Source organism: Nyctibius grandis, chromosome 5, assembly GCF_013368605.1.
Source record: "Nyctibius grandis isolate bNycGra1 chromosome 5, bNycGra1.pri, whole genome shotgun sequence".
NCBI classification, from domain to species: Eukaryota; Metazoa; Chordata; class Aves; order Nyctibiiformes; family Nyctibiidae; genus Nyctibius; species Nyctibius grandis.
In genome coordinates, this window is record NC_090662.1 from 83,470,115 (window position 1) to 83,497,122 (window position 27,008).

General features: G+C 38.8%; 1 protein-coding gene across 8 annotated transcripts in view; it reads right to left on the bottom strand.

The window, feature by feature from the left end:
* Window positions 1–22,267, bottom strand: part of BMAL2 (basic helix-loop-helix ARNT like 2) — a 41,316-nt gene extending 19,049 nt beyond the window's left edge. For 3 of the 8 annotated variants that reach the window (XR_011048194.1, XM_068400811.1, XM_068400810.1), the window contains exons 1-8: window positions 22,072–22,267; window positions 16,519–16,576; window positions 13,644–13,791; window positions 12,414–12,449; window positions 8,668–8,706; window positions 4,780–4,937; window positions 2,668–2,747; window positions 1,804–1,896 (exon numbers count right to left, since the gene is read on the bottom strand). Coding sequence is in view for 7 of the 8 variants with exons in the window: in XM_068400811.1 (XP_068256912.1) it covers window positions 1,804–1,896; window positions 2,668–2,747; window positions 4,780–4,937; window positions 8,668–8,706; window positions 12,414–12,449; window positions 13,644–13,791; window positions 16,519–16,576; window positions 22,072–22,185 (726 nt within the window). In the remaining variant the exon portion in view is untranslated. The other 5 variants (XM_068400816.1, XM_068400812.1, XM_068400814.1 and 2 more) reach the window with 5 other exon arrangements.
* Window positions 22,268–27,008: the final 4,741 nt, after the last annotated feature.

A 27,008-nucleotide genomic window follows, 5' to 3' on the forward strand; every position in this document is an offset into this window, starting at 1 on the left:
TCTGTAAAATCAAATGTTTTATTTATGTACATAATATGATTCCTGATCCTACCCAAAGGAGGTTATGCACAAAACTCTGCTCACAGATTATTGCGGGGGGGAAAAGGTAGGGAAATAGGAAGAAATACTCATGCTACTTAATGACTGAGCTCTAATTTGGTTGGACAAAATGGCACCACTGAGCCAAGAGCTGCTGGAAGCAGGGATCAGCTCACTTCAGCACTCCTCAGTAGGGGATATTTACAGGAATCTCTCTAGCTGGGATCCATTCAACCTGCTGACTCTGCTGATCCCAAGTAACTGGTCTGCCGCACTACTGTAGGCAGCAGTACTTTCTTTTGAAACAGGAAGAAATTCTCACAGAAGTGGGCTAGTTTGGGTTTTTTGATTGCTTACCTTCACCGCAGCAGGTCAAATCAATGGGTAGGAAGGAGCTGCGTTGACAAGCAGTATTCTAGATTCAAATTGCAACTCATTTTGGACCCACACCACTTGCTATGTGATCACTGCATACATAAAGGGGAGCACTTTTCCAATAAGCCAGAGTCAGAAATGGGTTTAATGAAAAGCTTCTAAGAAAGCAGGATAAACATACAGCCTCCTTCATTTGCCCAGTCCCCATCTAACCTTAATGCAAAGAGGGAAAATGCTGAGTGCCACTGAGAAAGACTAATAGCAGCCTTGTCAAAATATATAGGTGTAACAGATTAGGCTGCAGGATGGGATTCATAACCTAGAATGATTCCCAAACAAGCTAATAAATTCATCGGTTAAGTCAGTCATGTCCTCTGAACCTCTTTGGCTAGAACAGTGAAGATCTTACGGATCTGGAGGTAGGTAAGTCTGATGTGGGAGACTCCAAAAGGTATTTTTTAGTCATTGAGTAAATTCAGTGTAGAAGTAAAAACAAAAAAAAAGAAAAAACAATACAAAAAAACCCAAACAAATCTGCTTTATGCTTGTTCCCGTAAGATGATTAATTTCACTTGACTTTAAAAAGATACAGTTTTGTTTTTTTTAAAAAATAATAAAAATAATTTTTTTAAAAAAAATCTATAAAACAGAGTCCAGATTGGTTACCCTTCCATTTTGAAGAAAATTAACATAGCACAAATGGTTTCAAAGTATAGAAGTGGACAGATGGAAGCACTAACTGTTTTAGCCTCTCTTTTTGGAACAGAAGTCATGGATACATGAAAAAGTTATCATGCCTTGATTACTTGTGGTAATTGTCCATGATGTTACACGTCAGCTAATGGAAGGTACTTATATTTTTCCTATTTCTCTTATTCTGCAGGCTAAGCTAACTCACATTGTATCAGTTTAGTTTCCTTCAAGTTAAGAGTATATATACTTGGACAGTTTTTCTGGATGAGGTATTATGCAGTGTATCTGAGCACAAAGGCATTACGAAGGAAAGCTTTAATTAACTTCCACTGCTGAACTACCAATTTTCCTTGGCCTAAAAAAAAAAACCCCAAATCACTTCTCCATTTAAAAGAAAATCTCTTGGAGATAGAAATTAGGACATCTTCAAATTATCCCTTCCTCTCAGACTAGCAGTTTTCTTAAGGATGATGAATTGAAATCTGGTGCTATTACTCAGGTCAGGAACACTGACTGCACTTGCAAATATTTCGTTCCAGGTTATTCAGCCTTACTCTGACGGAGGTTAAATCAAAGAAATTCCAAGAAATGACGCACAAGGACTGTTTTTTAGTAATGTAAAATAAAGTGGAAAAGTTTAAAAATTTCTAAGAAAATGCAAAGTAAAAGCCAAACAAGAAACTCAGTTATAACCACCTGATCATAATTAAGTATTTTGCAAACTGATTCTGAGACAAACAGAATTTTTCCTCTGTTGCATCCAACCACAAACAGGAATCCATCCGCAGCCTGAAAATATAAAAATACTATCTTTAAAAACATACAATTAAAATAAACAATGAATATTGATGACTACAAGGAAGCACACTTTTAACTCTGATTTTTTTAATTAAATAAGTTATAAATCACATCAAAAAGCAATTAAGATTGCAAGGACCAAATTAGACCTTCAACTACAGACAGCTAAAGTTTGTTAAACACAGCTTTGGGAAAAAGAGGTGGCAAGCTGCAAAACAGCTTAACTTGGGAGTCATCTTACAGATCTTGGCGAAGTCTGTTATTGCAGCAAAGGAAAAAGAAAATAGTTGCAAATGAGAAAGGGTAAAGGGGTGTAGGTATATGACGAAGTGCGAAAACAAGAAGAAAGATTTTCTTTCAGGTATTATTTCTGCATCATTTTTCAAGTACATCTTTAAAAATTTAAATAAAGGAGAGCAAACAATTGCAAGTATATTTATGCATAATTAAAAGCATTCTCTATCTTGCATGCAGACTTCAATATCAACATAAAAAATTTTATGTATTAAATACATGTATTGTATACAGATTTATTATCCCTTCAAGGGTTGCTGTTTGGCATGCTCACAAATCATCTTCTGCACCGCTTTATGAAAAAGCCTGTACAGTGTATAGCGTTTATAAACCAGTACTTATCAAGTACATCAAAGCACTTGCTTGAAAAAAAAAGATGGGGAAAAAAAGCACTCTCCAACTGAAAACTCAAGTTCATGGCAAGCTTTAATAAGGACATAATTTAACTGAGAGTTTCCTTCCACTTACCCTAAGGATTAACTGTCGGAGTTCCTCATCCTTTAAAAATGAAGGTTTATACCGGACTTCTGTATAGGAGCTAGTGGAACCTGGAAAATAGATTATTTGTAGACATAATCTCAAAAGTTACATTTTAAATTTACTTTTTAACAGAGTTAACTTGCTTTGTATTTTATAAATTTTCTTTGCAACCACAACAGCTGAATTAAAAAAAAAAATAAAAATTCTAAAAATATTAGAAGTAAAACTCAAACATATGCTGGTAATGAACATGGGCACACAACCAGTTTTTTCTTGCCCTTTATTTAGCACAAAACAAAGAAACTTCTGTTCAGGTATCTTTAACATACTGCTAGATAAATGTTATTATGAGAACTGAATTTTCTAAAAACATTGTGTAGACCCATTTCAGAATCCTTCATTAGTACTATACATCCAACAATCCAAAAAAACACTCTATTGTAGTTAAATTGAATGTCTCACTAAATGTAATGAGACTGACTCACTACATTTACTGTTCTAGCACCCACAGCAAGTACTCTAAAATAATTTTTAGCCATTACAAGCATTTCGACAACTTTTTCTAGATATATTTTTAGGTAAACAGCAGCTGAACTTTCCAGCAAATTTCATCATTCACTATAATTCCACATAGTATGTTTTATTTTCTTAAAGCATTCATTTTGAAACATATAACAACTGTGCTGGAGTCCAGTTTTCATATCCTGTTGTTAAAATACAAATGTTTGAGCTGAAGATTTCTTTTAGATGCTTGTTTAAACTGCAGGTGCAATTACTGCCCTGCTAATTTGTCACATTATTTCTTTACGCAAAATTCTCAGTCTGCTTGGGCCAGCAGGCCTCTAGAAACCCTTCCCAACCTACATTATTCTGTGATTCTATTACTGTCAAGTTAGTAGCATAATTCGTTTCCTACACTCCTTTGACTTAACACTAATGGAGTTCTTATTAGATATGTTTATTCATAATAAATTTTTTGCAATGCGGATAGTCTTTGATCTTTGCTTACAGTTGACAAAATTATTATTCTGAAACAGTGCTGCCAAAACCCTGAAATCTTGTGTGCTGCTGACAGACCATGCAATATGCAACTTGTATTTGGATGTAATTTTTTCAGGGGAGGGAAAAAAAATCCCAAAATCCAGCAACAGCAAAAGGAAAAAAGAATATATCCTGGTTTGATCCTGACACTAAACCATTCGCTGAGATCCATGATTAACTTCACTAGCTGACTGAGGACATAAACTTTTGATAACTTTTTCTTGGTACTCTAACATTTCATGGTGTTTAAGACTTTAATGTAATCAAAATCATCAACCATTCTGTTAAAGTATGTTTTGTCTTGAAACATCCCTTTTGACTACTGTTCTTGCAGGCAAAAAAATAGGTTTGAAAGGTGATTATGTCCAAACGTAATTTTTTCTTTAGTTTTACGCAACTGGTTTTGGTTTTGTGATGTTCACTATCACTGAAGTGAGTTCTCCGTGCTTCCTACCAGTGCAACTACTTACATCAGTTTCTTCAGGTAAGTATTTTTTTAATCATCTTTTTCCATGATGTTGTAAATTTCAAAGTCAACAGATAAACATGAAATTCTAATACAGAGACAAAGGGTTGATGCAATCACAAATGTGGGAATAACAAACAAGAGTATGAAGACCATTTGCTTCTCTATTAGCAGTATAGCTGTCGGCATTGGTACAGCACCACAGATATTACTGTTACAGAAAGTATGATTGAAAGTGGAGAGATCACAGAACACATGTTTCATTTGGAGGCTGAAAAATAATGAAAGACAGACTTGCTTGATCACTGTAATTTTTAAAAAGAATCAAGGAGTGACTCGATTGCAAGGCATACCTTAGCAGACAGAAAATACCAGACACTGAAGGGTGGCTTTTTTTCTGCTATACTAAGCAAAAAGAAGAAATGAAGTTCTGGAAGCTACAAACACGTAAATTTAAATGAAGAACAGACTCAGAACTGAATTCAGCAAGGAGAAGTGAAATAAATGACCTTTGATTTATTTACATCAAAGAAGATACACAGTGTAACTCCTGACAGAACAAGGACTTTTAGGATTAGTTTCCTAAAACTCACCTTTTAAAGATTTTAAGTGTTGCACAGCCATCCTTAACACTGTAAGCTTGTCTAGCTTTCGTGCCATGGGATTGCACTGAGGTATCATAGCAGACAATTCCTCTATCAAATTATTCATTTTGTCTCTTCTTCGTTTCTCTGTTTGACTGTGAGCCTCTCTAAGAAGAAAAGTTATTTTAAGAAACACGTAAACCACATTATTTTCCCCATAATATTCACAGATTCAATTTTGGGAATGGAACGTATCACAAGAAGTACTACTGCACTGAAACAGTTTTTCATACACTACTTGTATTTGACAGTTGAACTGGATTCACTTGAACAAAGCTGAAATGGTCATAATAATGATGTGAAATATTGAGGGGAAAAAAATATCTCAAGCAACAACTTGAATATATGTGGCAGGAACAAGAGGCTAAGAAGACTTATAAAAGTTAAATTCTTCTTGTGACCCTTGACGTCCAAGTGAACACCTTGACACCTTACTGTGTACTAGAAAACCTTTAATGTCATTAGTAATCACTGGAAGACATTTCTGCTCCCTGGCCCAACCTCTACCTGGCCTGTGTAACCAAGATGGGGTATTCATTCTGCTACTTTTTTTTAAAAAAACAAAGAATGCTCTAATCACTTGCTAAAGCACCTCTGAACTCTGTTTTATGCAAACTCACAACAACCTGAGATGAGCCATGTCTTCTTGTTTTCTCACTACCTTAAAAATTACTCAGATTGAAGACAGACACAAACACAAACATTTATTCATAGCACAGAACAAGCCACAGACAACACATTTGTATGTGCTTATAAGAAATGTAGTGGAAACTGAAAGAAAAAGCTATGCCTCATGTAATTTCACCAGAGGTATTCTAGAAAGCTTTCACCTTCATTCACCTGATAAGGTGGTAGAAAGGGTTTCGGTCTCTGTGCATACCTCGTGTTTCAGATTTCATCTCTTGGTAAGCCTCTATTCAAGAACTCAACCACAGAATGAGAGCTTTTCATCTTGGACAGTTTTCATCAGAAAGCCCCTTCTAAGGCACATGACAGTGCACATCACAAATATGTTTATATCTCAGGTCACTTTTTCTTTAACTCTTTCTAGTGGAGTATGCTAGCTTTTCTAGCTGATCTCTCCTCTAACATCCTCTAGCAGATTAAGAAAAGTTTAATTCATTCTATTCCCTCCTTACCCAGAAGACAAGCTAGCTACTCAATTAAAATTAAGATTATTTTCCTTTCTGATTGAGACCAGACACAGTGGTAGTTAACCAAACTGAGGAACAACATGTTTTGGTTAACTGATCTCCAAAACTCTTTTCTCTTAGGCATGCTGTAACAGAAAGCATTAAAAGTAATAAAGTTAACTACATCTGGCCTGCTGAGAAAGAACAAACCACAGTTTTAAAGACCTAGTCTTCTATTATTTTTATTGTTTTTCCCAAAAATAAATCCCTTCTCCACACAAATAATTCTAGGTCATTCATCCAAGCAATTAGCTATTCTCTCTCTAAAGCCTTTTCTAAAATTTAATTTTTATCAGTTTTTCTCAGCTCTACAGGCTCACCCAACTTTTCCTTCATGTCAGGTAGGAATAGTTCACTCATATATTGTGTATGCTCCTTGAACTGTGAACCTCAGGAAGACACATACAAACATTTGGGGAAAGAGAACAATCTTCCACATCTCTAAGAGTCAGTAAGAAGCTATAGAAAACTGAACAGATGGATGCAGAAATTCAGGTGATGACTGGATGATTCAAAAAGCCTGCTGTTACATTCCCCAGTTACAAAGGCAAAGGGAGAAAAGAAAGTTCTCCAATAAGCTTGTGAAAAGGAACACTGAAGGGAGATAATTGTTAAGCAAACCTTCAAAGTGTCTTCTAATTATTTTTTTTTTCTCCAACTAATGAACCAAAACTTAAGGAAAAAAAATTAACATTACAACATGAAACTTATTACAGCCACGTACAAAACAGAATCTTGCATCGCATTCTGGGATACTCAGTAAAGAAAAATGAATTTTGGAGTTGAACAAAAAACCTGTAAATATATTTTGGAACACTTTCATTTCTTTCATTTAATTTAAATTACAAGAACACTTCATAATTATTAGTTAGCATACTGCATAAATAATGCTTTTGACAGCAGAGTGGATTATGTATTTCTAGCTCAGGAAATGTGGGTTAGGTGAGTGGACAGTGAGGTGGACTGAGAACTGGCTGAATGGCAGAGCTCAGAGGGTTGTGATCAGCGGCACAGAATCTAGTTAGAGGCCTGCAGCTAGCGGTGTTCCCCAGGGGTCAGTACTGGGTCCAGTCCTGTTTAACTTACTCATCAATGACCTGAATGAAGGAACAGTGTACCCTCAGCAAGTTCACTGATGACACAAAACTGGAAGGAGTGGCTGATACACGAGAAGGCTGTGCTGTCATTCAGTGAGACCTGGACGGAGAGGAACTTCATGAAGTTCAACAAAGGCAAGTGTAGGGTCCTGCACCTAGGGAAGAATAACCCCATGCACCAGTACAGGTTGGGGGCTGACCTGCTGGAAGGCAGCTCTGTGGAAAAGCACCTGGGAGTGCTGATGGACAGGTTCACCATGAGCCAACAATGTGCCCTTGTGGCCAGGAAAGCCAATGGTATCCTGGGGTGCATTAGGAAGAGTGTGGCCAGCAGGTCAAGTGAAGTTATGCTCCCCCTCTACACTGCCATAGTGAGGCCATATCTGGAGTACTGTGTGCAGTTCTGGGCTCCCCAGTTCAAGACAAGGAACTCCCAAAGAGAGTCCAGTGGAGGGCTACAAAGATGATCAGAGGACTGGAGCATCTCTCTTATGAGGAAAGGCTGAGGGAGCTGGGTCTGTTTAGCCTGGAGAAGAGAAGACAGAGGGATCTCATCAATGCTTACAAATACATTAGGGGCAGGTGTCAAGAGGATGGGGCCAGACTCTTCTCACTGGTGCCCAGCGACAGGACAAGGGGCAAAGGGCACAAACTGAAACATGGGAAGTTCCATCTCAATATGAGGAAAAACTTCTTTACTTTGAGGGTGACAGAGCACTGGAACAGGCTGCCCATGGATGCTGTGGAGTCTCCTTCTCTGGAGATAGTCAAAGCCCATGTGGACACAACCCTGTGCAACGTGCTCTAGGTGAACCTGCTTTAGCAGGGGGTTGGACTAGATGATCTCCAGAGGTCCCTTCCAACCCCAACCATTCTGTGATCCTGTGCTTTGACATCTCTGCTCACATGACAAACGAAAGACACATTTTTAAAACAACTTCATAAAACAGCTCCAGTTTTACTAAGAGGCTTATCTATAGTTTAAATTATTTGTTTGGATGAATCATGACTGCATTCAGGCACACAGCATTTCCAATCTTACAAGTGCTTTATGTGAATTTCCATTTGGATTCAGTTAAGATGTGAATTCAAAATGCAACGGCAACCTTGAATAATTCCCTATCCAAAAACTTGTTCCAGAACAAGAATTCTTTGTCATGCTTTAGCAGAATCCATTTTCATGTGGGATAAATTTTAAATACCTCCAAGTGTAGACAAATCTAGAAAAAACAATTGTCAAATTCATACAGACTGAGGATCAGCTCCTCTCTTTATACATGATTTGAGTGTACTGTATTTAACTCTCACCTTGAAAATTTTAACCTCAGGTTTTTGCTAAACCATCTGAGATATTCTGCAACACAGCTTTCATTAAAATTAGTAGAAAATAAAATCCTCAAGGAGGCTCTAAAAATTACTATACATTTAGGGGGAAAAAGGAAAAAAGTTTACTGTTAAATATTCGACAGTTTTAATGAAAACTCATATTTTACTATTGTGAATCCTAGGATTTACTAGCAAAGTGCACTCTCATTGTAAATTAGTACCTGAAATCTTTTATCTTAACATGTTCTTCATCTTCACTCCTAGAGAAAACAAGACATAGTTTTACATTGCATATTTAATACTAGGCACTTCTTTCCACCCATGAATTCAAGATGATATAGAAAACGCTACGAATTTACTATGGCTTTAACAAAAGCGAACCCACAAAAATTCCTAATACAAAAATGACCTAGCAAGTGATGCATAATAGAAAAAGACGAAAGCATAACTTCCAATATTCATAGTTACGTGAACATATTATGGGGATATTTCATAATTACGGGGCTATTTCTACCCTGGAGAAAACAAAATTAATGGAACATTCAAATAACTTAAGTCCAGCTTGATTTTTTTTTAATTTAGAAGCTTACAAGAGACATCATCTATTTGTGTTTTTATTTCCAAAACCTTATTGTCAAAAGATGAAAAAAGCAACCCTAGCCTAGACTGGACCTAAAAAATATACTTTAATTGTTCATGGTCAGAAAAAACTAAAAATTAAGTATTTTCCCATACCATATAGCAATGACTGTGAACTCTATGTAATAAAATTGTAAATGAAAGACAATCATAGTGCCTGTATCACGACAAACACTTGGCAGCAGGAAAATATAAAGGATGATTCAAAGAAGGGCAATGATCTTTTTTCATCCCTGAGATCACTGTATTCTTCACCACCATCTATTAAGAATTTCAGAACATGGCCTAATAGCTATCTTGCCAATTCAGTATGAGCGATTTGGTACTCGCAGAGAGGCAGTTCCCACAAAAATACGGGCTACTATTTTCTTTAAAAGAAAAACTGACACAAATATTTTTAATCTTTCTACAGCAGTTCTTTGGCTTTTTTTTAATTCAGCAGTGGAAACATCTCATGCAGTACTCTAATCTCCATTCCAGAGGAGAGACCTGCTAGCCTATGACCATTTTAGAAGAGGCACATGCTGTACCCCAAGGATTATAAGGAGACAGGCCAATCAGTCAGCAGCTGTTTCCTATGAAGAAAGGGAAGTAGGAACTAGAAGGACAGCTGGAGATTTCAGCTTTAGGAAAGACCCCAGAAGCTGCTTCCACCTGTAACTAAGCACTGAGCCCAGCAAGGATCCAGCAGCCAGAGCCAAATTAACACACGATCCAGAGATTCAGCTCTTCGACCTGGGATTTCAGTGGAACCCAGGAATCTAAACCCAAATAAAGGAGTAGGTTGGGCTCACAAGACCCTATTGTGGTTTAACTCCAGACGGCGGACTAAGCACCACACAGCCGCTCGCTCACTTCCCCCGATGGGATGCAGGAGAGAATCAGAAGGATAAAAGTGAGAAAACTCGTGGGTTGTGATAAATACAGTTTAATAGGTAAAGCAAAAGCCATGTGCACAAGCACAGCAAAACAAGGAATTCATTCACCACTTCCCACCGGCAGGCAGGTGTTCAGCCATCTCCAGGAAAGCAGGGCTCCATCACACATAATAGTTACTTGGGAGGACAAACGCCATCACTCCAAACGTCCCCTGCTTCCTTCCTCTTCCCCCTGCCTTATATGCTGAGCCCTTTGGCCAGTTGGGGTTGGCTGTCCTGGCTCCGTCCCCTCCCAACTTCTTGTGCACGCCCAGCGTTGTTGGGGCAATGTGAGAAACAGAAAAGGCCCTGACTCTGGGTAAGCACTGCTCAGCAACAACTAAAACACCCCAGTATTATCAACACTGTTTTCAGCACAAATCCAAAACACAGCCCCATACTAGCTACTGCAAAGAAAATTAACTCTATCCCAGCCAAAACCTGCACAGACCCTAGGACTTTTCTTCAGTGAAACTGTTTCAGAGTTAGACAAGTTAGCAATAACCAATATTTTTCTTTCATTTTAAGAGAGACTTTTACCAGAAATGTGCATATACTATGAACTCCAACAGAAGTTACATCATCTGACTGTAAGAGGAGAAGAGGTAAGGGGGAGCCAGACCAACTGCAGTGAAGCATGTGGCCTATTAACTAACTCTCCTTCTCCCTCAGGAGGTCCACTTGGGGAAGAAACTAGAACAAATTTGCTGTTCAAGCAACCAGTCACAGCCTTCATTATAGCCTCTGTCCTAACAGCTGTGTTGTTACTGTTATAAATAGCTAGATTAAAACTACCTTGACTACGTGAACATAGGGTGAAATTCTACCTCATGGTTATCATGTAGGTATACTTAATTGGTACTAGAAAGAACAGAATCTGTATTAATAAGGAAAAAATAAAGAATACCACCTCTTCCTCTGTTTTCTCAATTGATTTATTAAACATACTTCCCCATTTCTTCTAAAATGGAAGCTGAGGTTTTAAAGACAGGAGTATTTTTATTCACACTTTTCCATCATGAGCACTATAGAAAAAATCCACAAAGAAACAATTTATCCCCAAAGAAAGATTTTTATACTACGCAGTAATCCATGTACCAAACACTAACTACCCTGTAGCAAGGGATCCAGGGGTGCTAGCTGACAGCAGGTTCAATGTGAGTCAGCAGTGTGCCCTGGCAGCTGAGAGGGCAAACTGCATCCTGGGGTAAATCAAACACAGCAGAACCAACCAGTCAAAAGAGGTGATTATCCCGCTGTATTCAGCACTGGTGCAGCCTCACCTTGAATACTGTGTGCAGTTGTGGGCCCCACAATTTAAGAAGGGTGTTAAGGTCCTTGAATGCACCCAGAGGAGGGCAACAAAGCTGGTGAAGGGGTTGGAAGACATGTCCTGTGAGGAGCAGCTAAGGACTTTGGGCTCGTCTAGTTTGGAGAAAAGGAGGCTGAGGGGTGACCTCATGGCTCTCTACAGCTTGCGGAAGAGGGCACGTGGAGAGGGAGGTGCTGAGCTCTTCTCCCTGGCATCCAGTGATAGGACACGTGGGAACAGTTCAAAGCTGTGCCAGAGGAAGTTCAGACTGGACATTAGGAAGTATTTCTTTACTGAGAGGGTGGTCAAACACTGGAACAGGCTTCCTAGAGAAGTGGTCAATGCCCCAAGCCTGTCAGTGTTTAAGAGGCATTTGGACAATGCCCTTAACAATATGCTTTAACTTTTGGTCAGCCCCAAATCGGTTAGGCAGTTGGACTACATGATCATTGTAGGTCCCTTCCGACTGAATTATTCTATTCTATTTTATAAAAAAGAATACTGCACAGCTACATATAAACAAATGTATTTTCTAAGTAAGGTATGCAGGTGCAGAAAAAGAAATCACAACAAAGTAATCACGTAATTAATAACTCTCCCATAACATATATACACAAAGGGTTTATTTGTGCTGCACAGCCAATCTTAACTCTGGTTTGTCACCTTGTAATACCATTATTTTAATATATGTGGTAGTTCTATTTTAAAAAGCACTTGACAAGGTTAAAACAAACAAAAAACGTTTATATGCACCAGTCCTAGAAGAGTCCGAGACCTTTCCTTCACCTCCCTAATCTTCTTATTTAACTGCTACTTTTCATTTGTTCACATTCTTACCTTAACTTTAATACTAACAAGTCTGGTAAAGTTAGAAGCAAGTCAGAGTGTCTTCTTAGAAAGAAATATCAGAAAACCTTAACATTGGATGGACCCATGCATCCTGTCAATTAGCTATATGTTTATCACCTTGTGCTGTGCAAAGACCTGCCCTTAGACAAAGCATTCCTTAAGGCAAGCCACACAGCTCATCTAGCCAAACAGGAAAATATGACATGTTTATAGCACTGAAAACAGAAATGGATTCCTTTATAAAAAGTACCTTTTCTGAGGATCACCATCAACTTCAAATGTATCCCTGCAGAAACAGGTAATAAAGTAAGCAAAATGTAGTTCGAAGCACAAAAGATGACTTGATATACCCAATGAAAAAAAGTCACAGAAAAATTTTAGTGGAAACGCCACTTGGTTAGTTCTTTTCAGCAAGAACGCTAGTTTTTAGAAACTAATTACTAGTTCTTCTAAAACAATATTTTTTCAATCATGGACATGATTTTTTTTTAATGATACAAGTTTCATGAAATCAGAGAGAGACACAAATTTCAGGGAAACACTACTGATGAACCAGCACTTCTACTGAACAGGTAAAAATCAACAAAAGAATACAGACTTTTTTTTCAGAAACTAATGTATTTCTGGAGTTTTCCCGTGATCTACAAGATACACTTGAATCTCCAAGTTAACAATTATATCAACATCCACAGTATGACTACATTCTGTAGATCAATGGACTATATATGGAAGAAGCAGTGATTAAAGAGAATTGCTTTAATAATCACAAATACATGTAAATTTCCTACCTCCCCTCCTTTTTTAAAGGTCAATTTTCCACAGTAATTTGTAGATACTTGTAATGCACTAGATCTGCAGGCTGACTTGCGTCCCTTACTTCTGGCTGATAACATAGCTTTGAATAGATCACTTTAAAAAATATTTTTCTAAGTAAATGATCATTTAGTTAACTGGCATCTGTTTGGCAGTTATAAAACAGGAGAAAACAGTCAACAGTATCATCTCAGTAGTCAAGTATGACCCACTTAAAAAGACTACTGCAGGACAGTCCTCATTTTTAGGTCACAGGTCTGTCTGGACATTTAAGTAAATGGCTGCCCTGGTCACTGAAGCAGTAGTTCTGATACTGCAGTTCTAGATCAAAGAGCTTAACTAGTAATCTTGTCTCATGCTTTAAGGTGATATTCTAGTGTGCACTTGTGAGACTTCAAGCACCTTAATAACAGCATTGATATTTCAGCATTAGACACACACTACCCAGACACTTGAGGCCAGGAAATGGCATTATAGAATCCTACATATATCACTTAGATTCATGGATTATTTTTTCTATTTTTAACAACTCAGGACTGTCAAAGAATGCATTTGGAAGAAATTGTAATAAATAAAGGAAAGAGGATTAGACAGTTACCATGGTGCATAAAAAACAGATGAATGTCTCAAATTTATGCTGAGACACATACGGAACTGATTTACTTACTGGTTATCAGAATCACTTCCTTTGCGCTTCCTTGGAATCTCAGCCACAGAAACGTTGAAAGAAGTGGTGGTAGCAGGTTTAGTTGTTGGATTCATGAGGCTGGGGACTCCAGAAGCAATGCACTGGTTTCCATCTATTGAGAAATTATCTGTGAATGAGGAAAAAACGCTCAGTGTCCAGTGAGAGCTGTATCATCATGTATGCATTCTGATATTCAATTGGAAAACACAAAATTGTTCATGGGTGGCTTCTACGGCTCTGATACAAAAAACATAAAGATGTCACTGCTACCACCTAAGTACAGAAAAGAGTACATAGTCTTCCCACAGTCCTGTAATGATGTAATCAACCCAATCAACACACCAATGCAATACAAAATACACTGTTCTCCTCCTTACACAATCTTAGCAGACAACACTTAAATCCCCCAGCACCTCAAATACCCTTCAGCAAAATCACAAGACGTGGCATTAGTTAGCAGTCAAAATACTGTGACTAACACCAAATTAAACTTAAAAAAATATACAGTGAACTATGTTTTTTAAACAAGTTGGACATTCAAAAAATGAAAGTTTGTCATAACTGTTCCTGACATAAAATCTACAATTGCAAATAATGCAGTCATCTAAGCTGGAAGAGTCTTTAAAGCTTGTCAAGTTCTACCTCAAAGTTCCCTTTACAATTCCCCTCTCATGGAAAAATGCTTTGTTTCTCGGAGGGACAGAAGAGAAGTCACAAGCCAAAATAATCCTAGTGACTTGTTGGGAAAGGAAAACAGTCTCAAGGAATCTAACCAGTACTACACTTTTTTTTTTTTCTATCTCAATGCAAAACCATCACAAAGAGTCACTCAGTTGATGTTTAGGTAAAGAATCAGAATTAACTCTGTTTCAGCAAACACAGGCACACCTTTAGGCTTCATGTGCTAGTGAGGAAAGTATCCTGTGTGATACATCTAGAAACGATAAAGAATTAACTCCATGAAGGGACAGACAAGGGATTGAGAGAGGTCATTTAAGGAAATGAGCATCTCCTACTTTTAGCAGGAGGCAAAACCCAAGAGGAGTACTTTCAAAACCCAGCGGGAAGAAAAACTGGATACTTTATTGTGAGCTTGCTTTTTTTTTTTTTAGCATCTGTGCTGTCTGTAAATGACAGGTAAAAACATGTCAAAAGAATGACACACAGTGTATGTTTTTTTCCTCTTGGGTGTAAGCACATCTTACACCAGAAAAACTGCCTTCTAGGTTCTCATTTTCTGTTGGAATATGACTCCGGAGAGTTAAATGAAAATAGGCTAATGCTTGAACAACAGCTTGCCTGGTCTTCCACTAATCCTCTCTCTACCAAGTCAGACTACACAGAGTCAGACCCTGTTTTATTTTAGAAAGCTCTTTAACTCATTAAGTCACGTAGGAAGTTCCAAAAAAAGAGGTGGAAACTCAAAGAATCAATAAATATTGACAAATAAGTAACAGCCTTTGGACATCTGCAACAGAAAGAAAATTTGGTTACTTCAAATACACAACATATTCAAGTTAGGGATATTAAAAATATATTAAAAGAAGTCACATAATAAACACTACAAGGACACAAATGGTATATGGTTTAAATATTTTTATGATTAATCATCGCTTCATAATAATTTCATTTTATATTTCTACTATAAATTCATGCAATTATAAAACAAACAAGAAAACCCCAACAATTCCAAAGGAACTCTTTATTTATAAAGAGTAGTTTTAATTCACTTAGGTCATAGCAGCCTATAATTACTAAATTAAGTTATTGAAGTATAATCATACTGCATGAATATTCATGAAGGAGTACTTACTAAACAGAAACCTACATGTATCAAAGACAAGAATGCCTTTAGCACAACAGATCCTTTCGTCCTAGAACAAAGCAGGACAGAACAGACCCACTGACCTAAATACTCCTTTGCACACAGATGGCCAGCCTGCTTTCTAAACCACTTCCCTTTAAAGAAACAAAATGAAATGCATCATTTACAGCTTTTCCAATTTATCCTTCATATTATCAAACTAACTACTATTTTTTCCTCATACTCAAGTAACAAATTCTAAATACTGCACTTATCTCCTCTACATTTCCTAACAACATCCCTTTCTCTTAACTAAGAAAAAAAAATTTTTAGATTATCAGCAACAATGACCTATCAAGAACTCCTACACTACAATTTTTAGGTGATGAATTGAATCGTAAATATTATCACTGTAACAAACTAAACACTATGTTAAATGCATCTAACTAAATGCCAGTAAGACAGCTGGTTGATCTTACACAAAAATTTAAGGTTAAGAATCTGTATTGATCCCTGACACACACAGCATGCAGCATATATTCTTTATATGAATTCTTCAAGATTCTCAAAGAAACACCAAACCAAAACAAAGCCAAAAAAACACAAACAATGCAAAAGAAAACAAATATAGAAATAAATTTAAAGCTTCAGAACTACCAAACTTAGTAGAAAAGTAATTATTTGGAATTTAACAGACAAAAGCAAATCTTTTTAATACCAACTACTCACTGAACAAGAAGCAGACAGAAACAGGTCATAAAGCTAAGTCAGCTTTGAGAAGTCAGTAAGAGCGCTTTACAATAATCTCTTAGGGCTTTATAATCGCTATCATTATGATACTAGGTGATTCCAAGGTGCTTAGTCTCTCCCCAAAGAGTGTCTTAACCTCATGTAGTCTGTGGTGAAAGATTTCTTTACTTCTCCGGCTATACCACTTTGGGAGAGCTGCACAAAGGATTCAAAAATCCTTGGGTTCACAAGGAGAATGAGCTAGAGTACACCCCAATAACCAGGGTGTGTTTCTATGATAGGAAAAAGCTGGATTCTTACCTTTTCGTGCACCTGGCTGAATTTCCTCTATTTTTAATTTCTGTGAACATTTTCGTACCTTTAACATCAAAACAAACACCCCTAAGAACGTATGAAGCAAAACTAAATGTTTCCCAATTTCATAGCACTCCTGCTTCATGAAAAGTAATATCCAGAAAGATCATTCTTTATTACAAGTTTATTTTCCTGGATATAATGACTAAATCATTAGTCAATTTTTAAACTACCAGAAACAGTTTAATTCAACTAGAGATACTTTGTTTTACCACCCCAAAAGCCATTACTTACACTAGTCTGCTTTGCAAGTCAACTAAAATTTCAACTGAGAAATGACATTTTTTTAAAAAAAAATGTTACTGTTAATTTCAAAGTTTTGCTAATGCCCTGGCATACTGATAATCGAATTTTAATGTAAGTGAATAGTTCCTCGAATACTCTCTGCGAAAAAGCAAAGACCATTCAAACATCACAAACGCACCATATGAAAAATAGCTCATTCCCAGTAAGTGTATCAGAAATAAAAACCTATTATTTTAACACTAACTTTAGTATATTTCATAATAAGGTAAACAAAGTATTTAAGGAATGGTTATCAATAGACGCACTTTTCATCACATCAACATACAAGACCATACCCTACTGAACTACAACCTCTCTCATGTTTGTCCAGGAGAAGAAAAAAAAAAAATTTACAGTCCCCAAGGGGGTCGACAAGGAAGTGAACAACTGCAAATGAGCCACGTGAAACTGATGTTTAGGGGTGGGATATTGAAGTAAAGATATACGAAATCAACCGTATTCCTGTGTTCAGCAAAGGCGCTGTGTAAATCACATGCAATGCATTAAGAAACAAGGCTTGGGAGAATCCACATTTTTCCAATTACTGACAATAATATTTTCTAAACTCATGCCACATGGCTGAGTTGCTTTCTCCACTAACAGTTTTAAGGTTTTCAGTTCCTAAACAAACACAATCTATTAGAAAAGGCTTATGGCCAAACTCCACCAGCCATAAAAGGTGAGATTCATCTGAACAAATAAAGATGTCCACATCTGAACTAGCCATTCTAGTCCCTCTTGGAGGAAAGGAGGTATTTCCAGGGTGATTCATCTCAACCTAAAATAGATTCCTACAGTTGGCTAGATGAAATACAACATTTCTTGGGTGATTCATCTCAATTTAAAACAGATTCCTACAGTTGATTAGATGAAACACAGTCCAAGAGTGCCTACACCTATCCAGTAGTTATACAAAGTAACTAGCTCAGACTTGGGTATCTACTATGTAGACATCTAAACATAAGTGAGGTGAATCCCATCCAAGGTGGCTATAGAACTATCATGCAATTCTTAAAATACAACAGCCACAGACAGCACCTGCTGGTGTCACATGCAACAAATTTAAGCCCAAGACAGTCTTTCAAAATTATTGCCTTAACTATGCACCACTACCTCATGACCTACTCACCCCTCTATGAAAGGTTACCTTTTCTGGCTAGGTTTACTCCTCACAGGCTTTCCCAAAATATTACTTAAGTATTAAAACATTATTTTGACATTTTAGAATCATCAAAAGAAAGTCATACAAGATACACATAAGCACCCCAAAAATCAGCAGAAAAATACAAGTCATGTAGGTATTAATTAATTAAAAAGCTGTCAGCCAGCCCTCATTTAGCCAGTTCAAAAAAGAACATCTAAATCCACCTATCAGGATATTACAGTAAAATATGCTTGAAACAAAATGTCAATGAATAAGTACATTTAGAAAACTTATGGGTGGCACTCTCCATGGTCTGTGAATAAATGCACACACCAGACTTGGAGAAACGTGGCAGCTCTGCAGCTGCTTAAGTTAACAACGTGGTAACACTGGCACAACCTTTCTAAGAATAAGAAGGCACTTTCAATCCACCTTCCTATTTTGAAACACCTTCTGGCGGAAGGGAAGGAGAAGAAAGAAGCTGCTTTGCATTGAAATTTCTGAGACCATAGATGTCACAGACTATTAAAATGTGTATTTTCCAAATGTACGTTCCTGGCATGTGCAAAAACCTTTAGCTAGAAATTCAAGCTTTGACAAGTTTGAAGAAGTCAAAATTATGTTAGAAGTGACTGTAGTTCAAGTGGCACATAAAGGTTCTTAAGTCTAATGAGATGAGTTATTAAAATTGAAATCTACTCACACAAGCTATTAGGCTATGTCTATAGTAGTAAATACAATAGGATAATAGCAATAGGTCAGTAGAGAGCAGCTGGCGCAGAAGCCCCTGTTTCTAATTTGTAGTTCAGGAAGCTTACACTAAATCACATTTAGTCTGGTTCACTGGGCCAAAAATCCTTACAATGCATGTGTTCTAAAGCTGAGAACAAACCACTGGTTCAGTCCCTTGTGTTTGGAGTTGGAGTATGTTTGGTATGTGCCTGGAGTAGCACTAACCTTGCTACAAAAAAATTCTAGTTTAGTTTCTTCTGAAAGGAGTACAGTTCATTTATACCAAAACTGCCCCGCAAAGGAAATCAATGAGCAGTAAGTGGGGATGACTGGGGATTCTATTCAAACCAATGCTATTGGTCTGAATCAAAACGTTACTGTGCACCCAGCCTCTGATTACTTACTTGACTTCAGGGTCTCTGAAGTCCTTAGGAGTGCAGTCATACAAAGAAGCAGAGATACATACACACACACAAATCTAGGCACACAAGCAACCTACATTTTCTAAACTGAGGTGCTACTCAAGACATCAAGTTGGATTCTTAAGTTTTGTCACAATCGACCTATTCTTTTTTAAGACATAAGACGTCTCTAATTACCCAAAAAATTACAGATATATCAATTTATGCATACAGCACACACACAGGACAGCTATTGAGTCAAATAATTTCAAATAACTCTATGTCAAGTAAATGGCTTTATTTTACTATGGAGTTATTTTTCTAAAATTATCTTAATGAATTCTTACTGCAGATTTTCATTAGAGAATGAGAAAACTATACCTATATCCTACACACATACAGTACTGTATGAGGAAGAAAGTTACAGGTGCTGTGATATGCATCACTTTACAGGTCCTGAAGATCTGAACACCTATAAAACAAAGAACCATATTTTCTAAACAGGGGTGAGAGTTGTATTAAATATTCTTTTTATTTTAGAGCTTTAAAATAGGCCACGAAAAGCATCTTCAGACTAGTTACAGCAAGTCTGGCATCCAGATTATAGCCCACAGTATCTCTCATTGAAAGTTGGGGCAACAATTTTCATTGGAGTTAAGTTGTGAAAACAGTAGAAATGTACTGTCTAAAACAGGTTGGGTTTTTTTTCCCAAATTTTATAAGCATGCGTAACGTAGGAGCAAGATACAGAGACTTCAGTGATGAAACCGTCTTATAAACAACACTATACAGAGAATAAACTCTTCTAGGTTAACGTAAGAACATTGGATTTGTTTTTAATATCACAAAATGATGAAAGGAAAAAGGATAATATCCTGAATTACAGAAATTTAAATCAAACATTAACACAGACAACTGATTAGTTTCTGCATCTATTTTTACTTATTTTCACCACTCAGAAGAGAAGTAGTCAAGAATCACAACTTACCAATTAAATAACACATTTACTTAATAGATTTCAAGCACCAAGTATTTGGACAAACCTATCAGTGCCTTAAAAAGTATGACTGTAACTAGCTAACGAAAAGATACTGCACAAGCCCTTGAAAGGCTACCCTGCTTTCCCAGTCCCTTTAAGGCTCAAACCAGGTTGCTGTTAGAAATAGAGAGTTTTGTACATCATAGTTCATTACTGAAAAAAAAAAAATACCTCTCCAATCAGATACTGCTAAAGGAACGGAAGGTAGCAGTTTTCTTGTAAGTTTTTGATTCATATTATAGTAAACGCTGCATCAAAAGTCAGCTGCAGAACTTCCACAGTTTTAACTGGCCCTGGAGTCCAACCAGGGAACTTTTTCAGAGTACTCACAATGATTCACTTCCCACAATCAGCCACCAAATTATTTCTTCTTACAATGAATTTGATTCTTAGTTGATGTGAACTGTCCAGTTTACAGTTTGTTTTTCATAATGTGCAAGTATACCGACAATAACATGGACACTCAAGTGAAAAAAACTATTAAGCAGCTAACCTTAGTGTGGACCTATGCTACAAAAATTAAGATACGTTTATCTTTAAAAAAAAAATAGAAAAAACCTGTTTTTTTAAAATCTGTTAGAATAGGTAAAAGCATGGGTAATAAAAGAAACCGCGGAGCGGGGGTTTCTGTCACAATAAAACATGAAAGCCTATGATTCATTGCTTTCCCAAATCTATTTGTAAATGGAAATGTCCGCATATTTGGGGTTGTCTTTATTTAGATTATTTCCTTTCCTTGCAGTATGTGCATGATATTGAAATAATAAGTCCTTGTTTTAAGCCCAATTTATCAGACTGCAAAAACTCTACAGAAAAATCCACTTTGTTTTCAAACACTATACTACTTGCTCCAAAATTATGCCAGTATTTAAACAACCAAGCAGCAGACACAAAAAAATACCAACTATTCTAGTCAACTGGGATCCCCATATACATTAAAACACACATAACCCAACAGACAACAACCGCTAAACCTAGAAGAATTGGTGCTAACTAAAAAGAACTGCAACGATGACTTAGGAGAGATTTGCTCACTTCTGTTTTCCAAACCCTCGTGCAAAACTCTTCTTTGCCCTCGCACAGGGGAAGCAACATATTCATTTCAAAGCGGGAGGAGCACGAACAGCTGCTGGTGGTTTACAACTAGCCTTGTTTTAGTACCAGAAACTTAATGATTAAGAACACGGAACGAACATCCAGCCTTGGTCACCATACAAGCGTGGGCACGCACACAAACACACAGAAGGCAAAATCACTTATATGTAAAATACCAAATTATGTTTGCCTACAAAAAAAATCATACTAGTGTGTTAGGAACGCATAAAACGGCTGTCTATCAGAAACAGCAAACTACACACTAAGTTAAAAAAAACAAAACCATTTTTAGTCCGCATCACATCAGCACGGTGACACGCCTGTGACAGTAACAAACAGAAGCGCAGAGCGAACACTACACTCGGATTTCTCTGCCAGCGCACAACACACCGCCGCCGCATCCACCCCCGCGTACCTTCAGTGCGCTCCGACGGGCGAAGGGAGCTCGCAGCGGCCAGGTCGCACTCTGGGCCAGCGTGAATTAAAAATAACCCCCCCACCACCACAGAGTGCCACGGGGAACGCGACTAGCCCGAAGCGCCCTCCCGGAAAGCCTGTCTGTGCCCCACGGTGGCCGCGCACCGCCTGCAGACACGCACCCCTGCCCCACGGGCACCCGCCTCACAACCACAGCCACGCAGGGCACATCACGGAGCCAGGCAGGCAGATACACCCCACCCCACCCGTACCCACGATCGCCCCACACGCACCGTGCAAAGCACCACCCGTTACAGCGGGGCGGGGGGGCACCCAGCCGCCACCCACCAGCGGCTGCTGCCAATGGCCCCCTCCGTTGCCCCCACCTTCAGCGACCCGCCGCTCCTCCTCGGCCCCCTCGGCGCTTCCCGCTCCTGCCTCGGCCATGGCGGGCGGGCGGCCGGTGCCCCGCTCCACAGCGCCCCCGGCACCGGCGGCATGCAGGAGGTGAACTGAGGTGAGGAGAAACAGCCCGTCCCGCCGGCCCCGGGGAGGGCTCACAGCCGCCCCGCCAGCGGCCGCCCCGCCAGCCTCCCCCCTCGCTGGCGCCACCCCAGCAGCGCCGCCGCCATCCCCCGGCCCGGCCCGGCCCGGCCCGGCCCCGCCGGTGGGACACTTCTCGCGAGATTTCGGGCCGCGCGCGAGCGAGGGGCGGCCGGTGTCCGCGGGCTGCTGGTGGGGGGCGGCGGCGGGGGGGTGCGTGGCACGGGGAGCCGCGTCTCAGGCTGGCGGCCTCCCCGCATCCCCACACAGTGGAGGGCTGGAAGTGCAAAGGGGGTGAAGGCAGGTGCCACCCGCACAGCCCCCATCTGGAGCTCTGCGACCCACGGGGTAGTCGTGGCAGCTGGACAGGCTGCGCCACAATAATGGCAGTGCCCCCGCTCCCTTCTGGCATGTTGGAGAGCCAGGGTAGGCGTGGGCCGCTTCTGACCTTTGCCGTATGGGGGAAAATCCCCAAATCGCTTTGCCTCGGCCTGCGTACCTGTTACGTTTTCAGGGTGCTGTACAGAGGACACCTTGTCAGAGGAAGGAAGGATCAGGATGTTGGACTAATTTTGGCTGGGAGAGGCCTCTTTGGGTCATCTGGTCCAGTGTGTGGTCAGCGAGGGCAGAGAACAGTCACACACATCAGTAAGAAGTAGCATGAAAATAGGGTTAACTTTTACCAGTGTATTAAATTGTGTTGGTAGACCTGGATTACGCTAGATGCTGAGGCTGTAGCTTTGATTTTCGCTAATACCAGGAGTGCATTTTTGAAGTGAATCTACCCGTCATCCTCACCGTGCTTTGGATCACATCCTGGAGTAGTCTTGCTGTATGCGAAGTGTATTCTTTTTTCATGAAGACCTTGAGATGCACTTGTAAGAGATTAATGTGCTCCAGCTGTTAAGAGGCATTCACTCCACAAGACCCCACTAGAGCTAGTCTGAAATGAAACCTCTACAACACATACAGTGTGGGCATCGGTACCTCAGCAACGCCTGTTCCACTTGGTAGAACTGCTTTTACTGCCCTGCCCTGCTTTTTAACGTTGATGTAGCCTGTGCTTGCTCACCTCCAGTTGTAGGTGTGGCAGAATAGGCTATTGCCTAAGACTTACACATCCTTACCTGTGCCACCTTCATGGGCTGCACGTGTGCCTGCTTCTACCTGTTGAACTCGGGTATGAGAGACCTTGCATGTACAGTGCTGCTGGTATCACTCACCAGTAAGGCTGGATCCAGATGATTGGTGACCTGTGTGAAGGAAGCTACTTCTGCGGGTATACTGTACAATGAGCTTTCAGAGCTTCTGTCTGTTGTTAGTAATGGGGATTCCTTTGGAACTAACAGAAGCAGGTGTAACAATTTGCAAAGTATATTATGTTCTTTCATCATCTGTTCTAGTGGTTAATATCTAGTTTGTTAAAATGTGTATCTTTGAGTTGCAGTCAAGTTATTTGCTTTTCAGGTCTGGAGGCATAATAAAATTACTCTTACGATAAAAAGAAAAACATCTTTTCCTAAAGGTGGAAAAGGAAGTGTAACTAAATACACAAAAAAGACCTACTTGGTTTTAATAAAAGCAAGAATATTATTTACATGAGTATTTTCATCATTGACTACATTATGCTGAGGGGAGATATATGTATGTGAATGCCACTTATCTGTCCAGGTCAAAGGAGCTTGCAAGCATGCAAAGGGTTAAGACAAACCTATGGGTTATAAAATTGCTCTTGCAGACATAAATTGCTTGAAAGATGGTTTTCTGAAAGGCTATTTTCTTCAAGAAGATAGTCACGTGCAGAAGAACAATGAGTCGAGCTGTAGAAACAGTGCAGAGAGACTCTTGTAACAATGTTTATAAGCACCTTACCACTGGTGGTAAGAGTACGGGTGATTATGCTTATTTATAAAATTACAAGAGACTGTTTACTGTCGACTCTTCAAAAAAGAAAGCTTTTTTTTCCCACTTCAAAATTAACGAAATTTTGAAGTCCTACTAAAGAGTCTTACTATAACTTGATATACCTGGACAGAAACCTCATATGTGTAAAACAGCTGTTTCTATGTCTGTTTTCTCTGTGTAGGAAAGTTAATATTTTATCTTGGGAAAGCTAATACCTTGAAACAGAAGTCTCATAAAATCTTTGCTTCTCTGCTTCCATCATACCATCTAAGACAGCGGTTCAGCACTGTCTTTATTTCTGTTATGTATAAATATGTATGTCTGCCAAAACACTGTAAAGAACTTGAAAAAGTAATTCCTCACGAACTGACGTGGGTAAAATCCATTTGAACACCTATGAATTTAATGTAACACGATGGAAGATTAGTAATTTGCCTAGTCAATGATAGAGCTGGGAAAAAGATCCAAAAGGAAGATGTGTTTCATTCATAGATTTCTGAGATTTAGGCAGAATTTAGTTGCCTAAACTCCAAAGCATAATCTTGGGAACGATTACTCAGATGCAGTCCCGAACTCCATTTGCGCCATCTTCTATACTTTGAAGCTCCCAAGACATTTCACATTTGACTTGGAAGTACCCCGTCTGTGTGGGGGTGGGCAGCTCAGCATCTTGCCCATAGCTAAGCCCAAGGGTTAGACTGGTCATGTGGAAAGGTGGAGTGGGTGAATGGCTCTAACAGAATGTGCTCACCTGGCCAAGGAATCGTGGGTTCCAGCTGGGGATGTTGCTGAACAAATGCTAGTGTGCTACTACAACATTCTCAATGCACACTTTTTCATAAGGTACTTTTTTTTCCCGTGCAAATCCAACTTTTCATGTCAGAATTTTAAGTTATACATGATCCCACAGTTACTATTGCAGTGATATATAAATTCCACCATGCTGGGTTCCATTGGTCTTACAGAATTTGTGTTGAAGAAAAGCAATTACAAACCACTTCTGCCCTGAATGAAATAAAAAGCAGTAGGAAGAGCTAAAAACCAGGAGTTAGACAGCGTTGCCATCTTTGAGAAAATCGTTGTCATTAATGCACATTTGTTTCATTCATATACTACAACTGATACTGAAAAAAATCCCAAGAATCTGTTCAAAGAAAGCTTAAAGGTCATGTTTGGCCCTGCTGAAATACTCTTTTGCCCCAGTTTTGAAGCTAGGAGCTCCCTCCTCCAGGTCTGCATCATCAGTGGACACCCAAATGTTAAGGAGATTTCAGAAGAGTGAGTCATCCACATGGACTGAAAATGTTTCAGGGACTCAGTAACCACAGAAAGTTGAAGATGGATGTTGTATAAGGCTCAGTGAGTTAAAAGATTTAAGTAGTTCCAGAAAACTGTTTTAATAAACTTAATAGCTTAACAGCTATTAAATGCAAACTCTCTCCATATGGGAACATTCAATGAGGACATTCAAAATGCCATAGTTTTTTTTTAAACTGACTCACTAGAAACAGAGCTAATGTACCTTGTTCACATATTATTTAATATTTTTTAGTGCAACAATAGAAGTACTTGTAATTCAATACAGAAATTTTTGGCACTTCATGGGTCAGAAAATCAGATCAATCTCTTAGCAGTATTTCTGCCTGTCATGTTTTCTTCTGTGTATTTCTCATCCATGGTCAATGTCACATCTCCTGGCACTTAGAGAGTTCTTAGAAACACAATGCTCTGCCAATTCATTAACACAGATTTTAAACATCATTTATTAGACTTGTTTCTTATTCAAAGGTGATGATTGGTCTCTTCACTGAACATTTCATATATGAGAGTAACTGGTGTTCATAGCATATAGTTAGCCTTGAGTCTAGGCAGAGTAGGATCCCAGTTTATGTAAGGCACTGGTTTTGAGTAGGCCACACTTGATATTTTTGCCCCGTTTTTAGGTGAGCACTTTCTCTTGAGTAGCTTTTAGCTATAAAATAGAGAGCAGAATGCTTTATGTAAGCAACAGATAGCCTCTTTTTTCCAAACAACTTATACAACAACTTGCTAAAGGGGTAAAAATAACAATCAAACCTCAGAGCAGTTAAATAATAGCTTGAGGCTGAGCAGTTAAAGAGAGGTGCCTGTATTATTACTCCTTTTTTCTTTTCTGTAAATGATTAATGATATCCAAAGCAGAGTGTGTCTTAGCTGTTACACAGGACACAAAGAGCATCCAGTCAGCATTTCTCTGAGATACCATCCTGAAGAGGATGCAAATTTCTTGGTGTATTTGCTGGGGCCAAGCTAGCTCCATGCATGCCACTCTTAAGAGACCTGTTTCAGCAGCTGAGAATGACTGGACAAAAGCACTCTCCCCCTCTGAGGGAAGAGAGGGAACTCTGTGGTGTTAGAGTGACTTCTAGAGCTTCACATAAAAACATGCTTAGGTGACTACTTAGGGTGAGCTAGCTAACCTTTTTTCTACTGAAACTTAATAGCGTTTAACTGAAGTTACTCAGCGTACCTGTAGGTACAAATACAGATTTTTCACAGACTTCCCTTCCAGGACACAAGTGTTTATGGTTTCCCCTCAGACCACGGTATTACGTGGCTCAAAGTAATGTAAAGAACAATACCTGTGTCCTGAATCAAGCACATTTATATTTATAGAGTACATGTGAACAGGCTAGCTAGTTAGAAGAATTAATACAATTTTAAAAAAAATCTGTTTTAGTCTTGTGCTTGAAGGTCATTGGATGACTTTTAAGCAATTTGTTGACTTTGCCATAAATTCTATGTCTATGCGTTAGTAAAATCTGCTGTCCTTTTAAAGCCAAAGTTCTTCCCCAAATCAGAGTCTTTAGCTTCAAAAATTATATAAATAGCATAA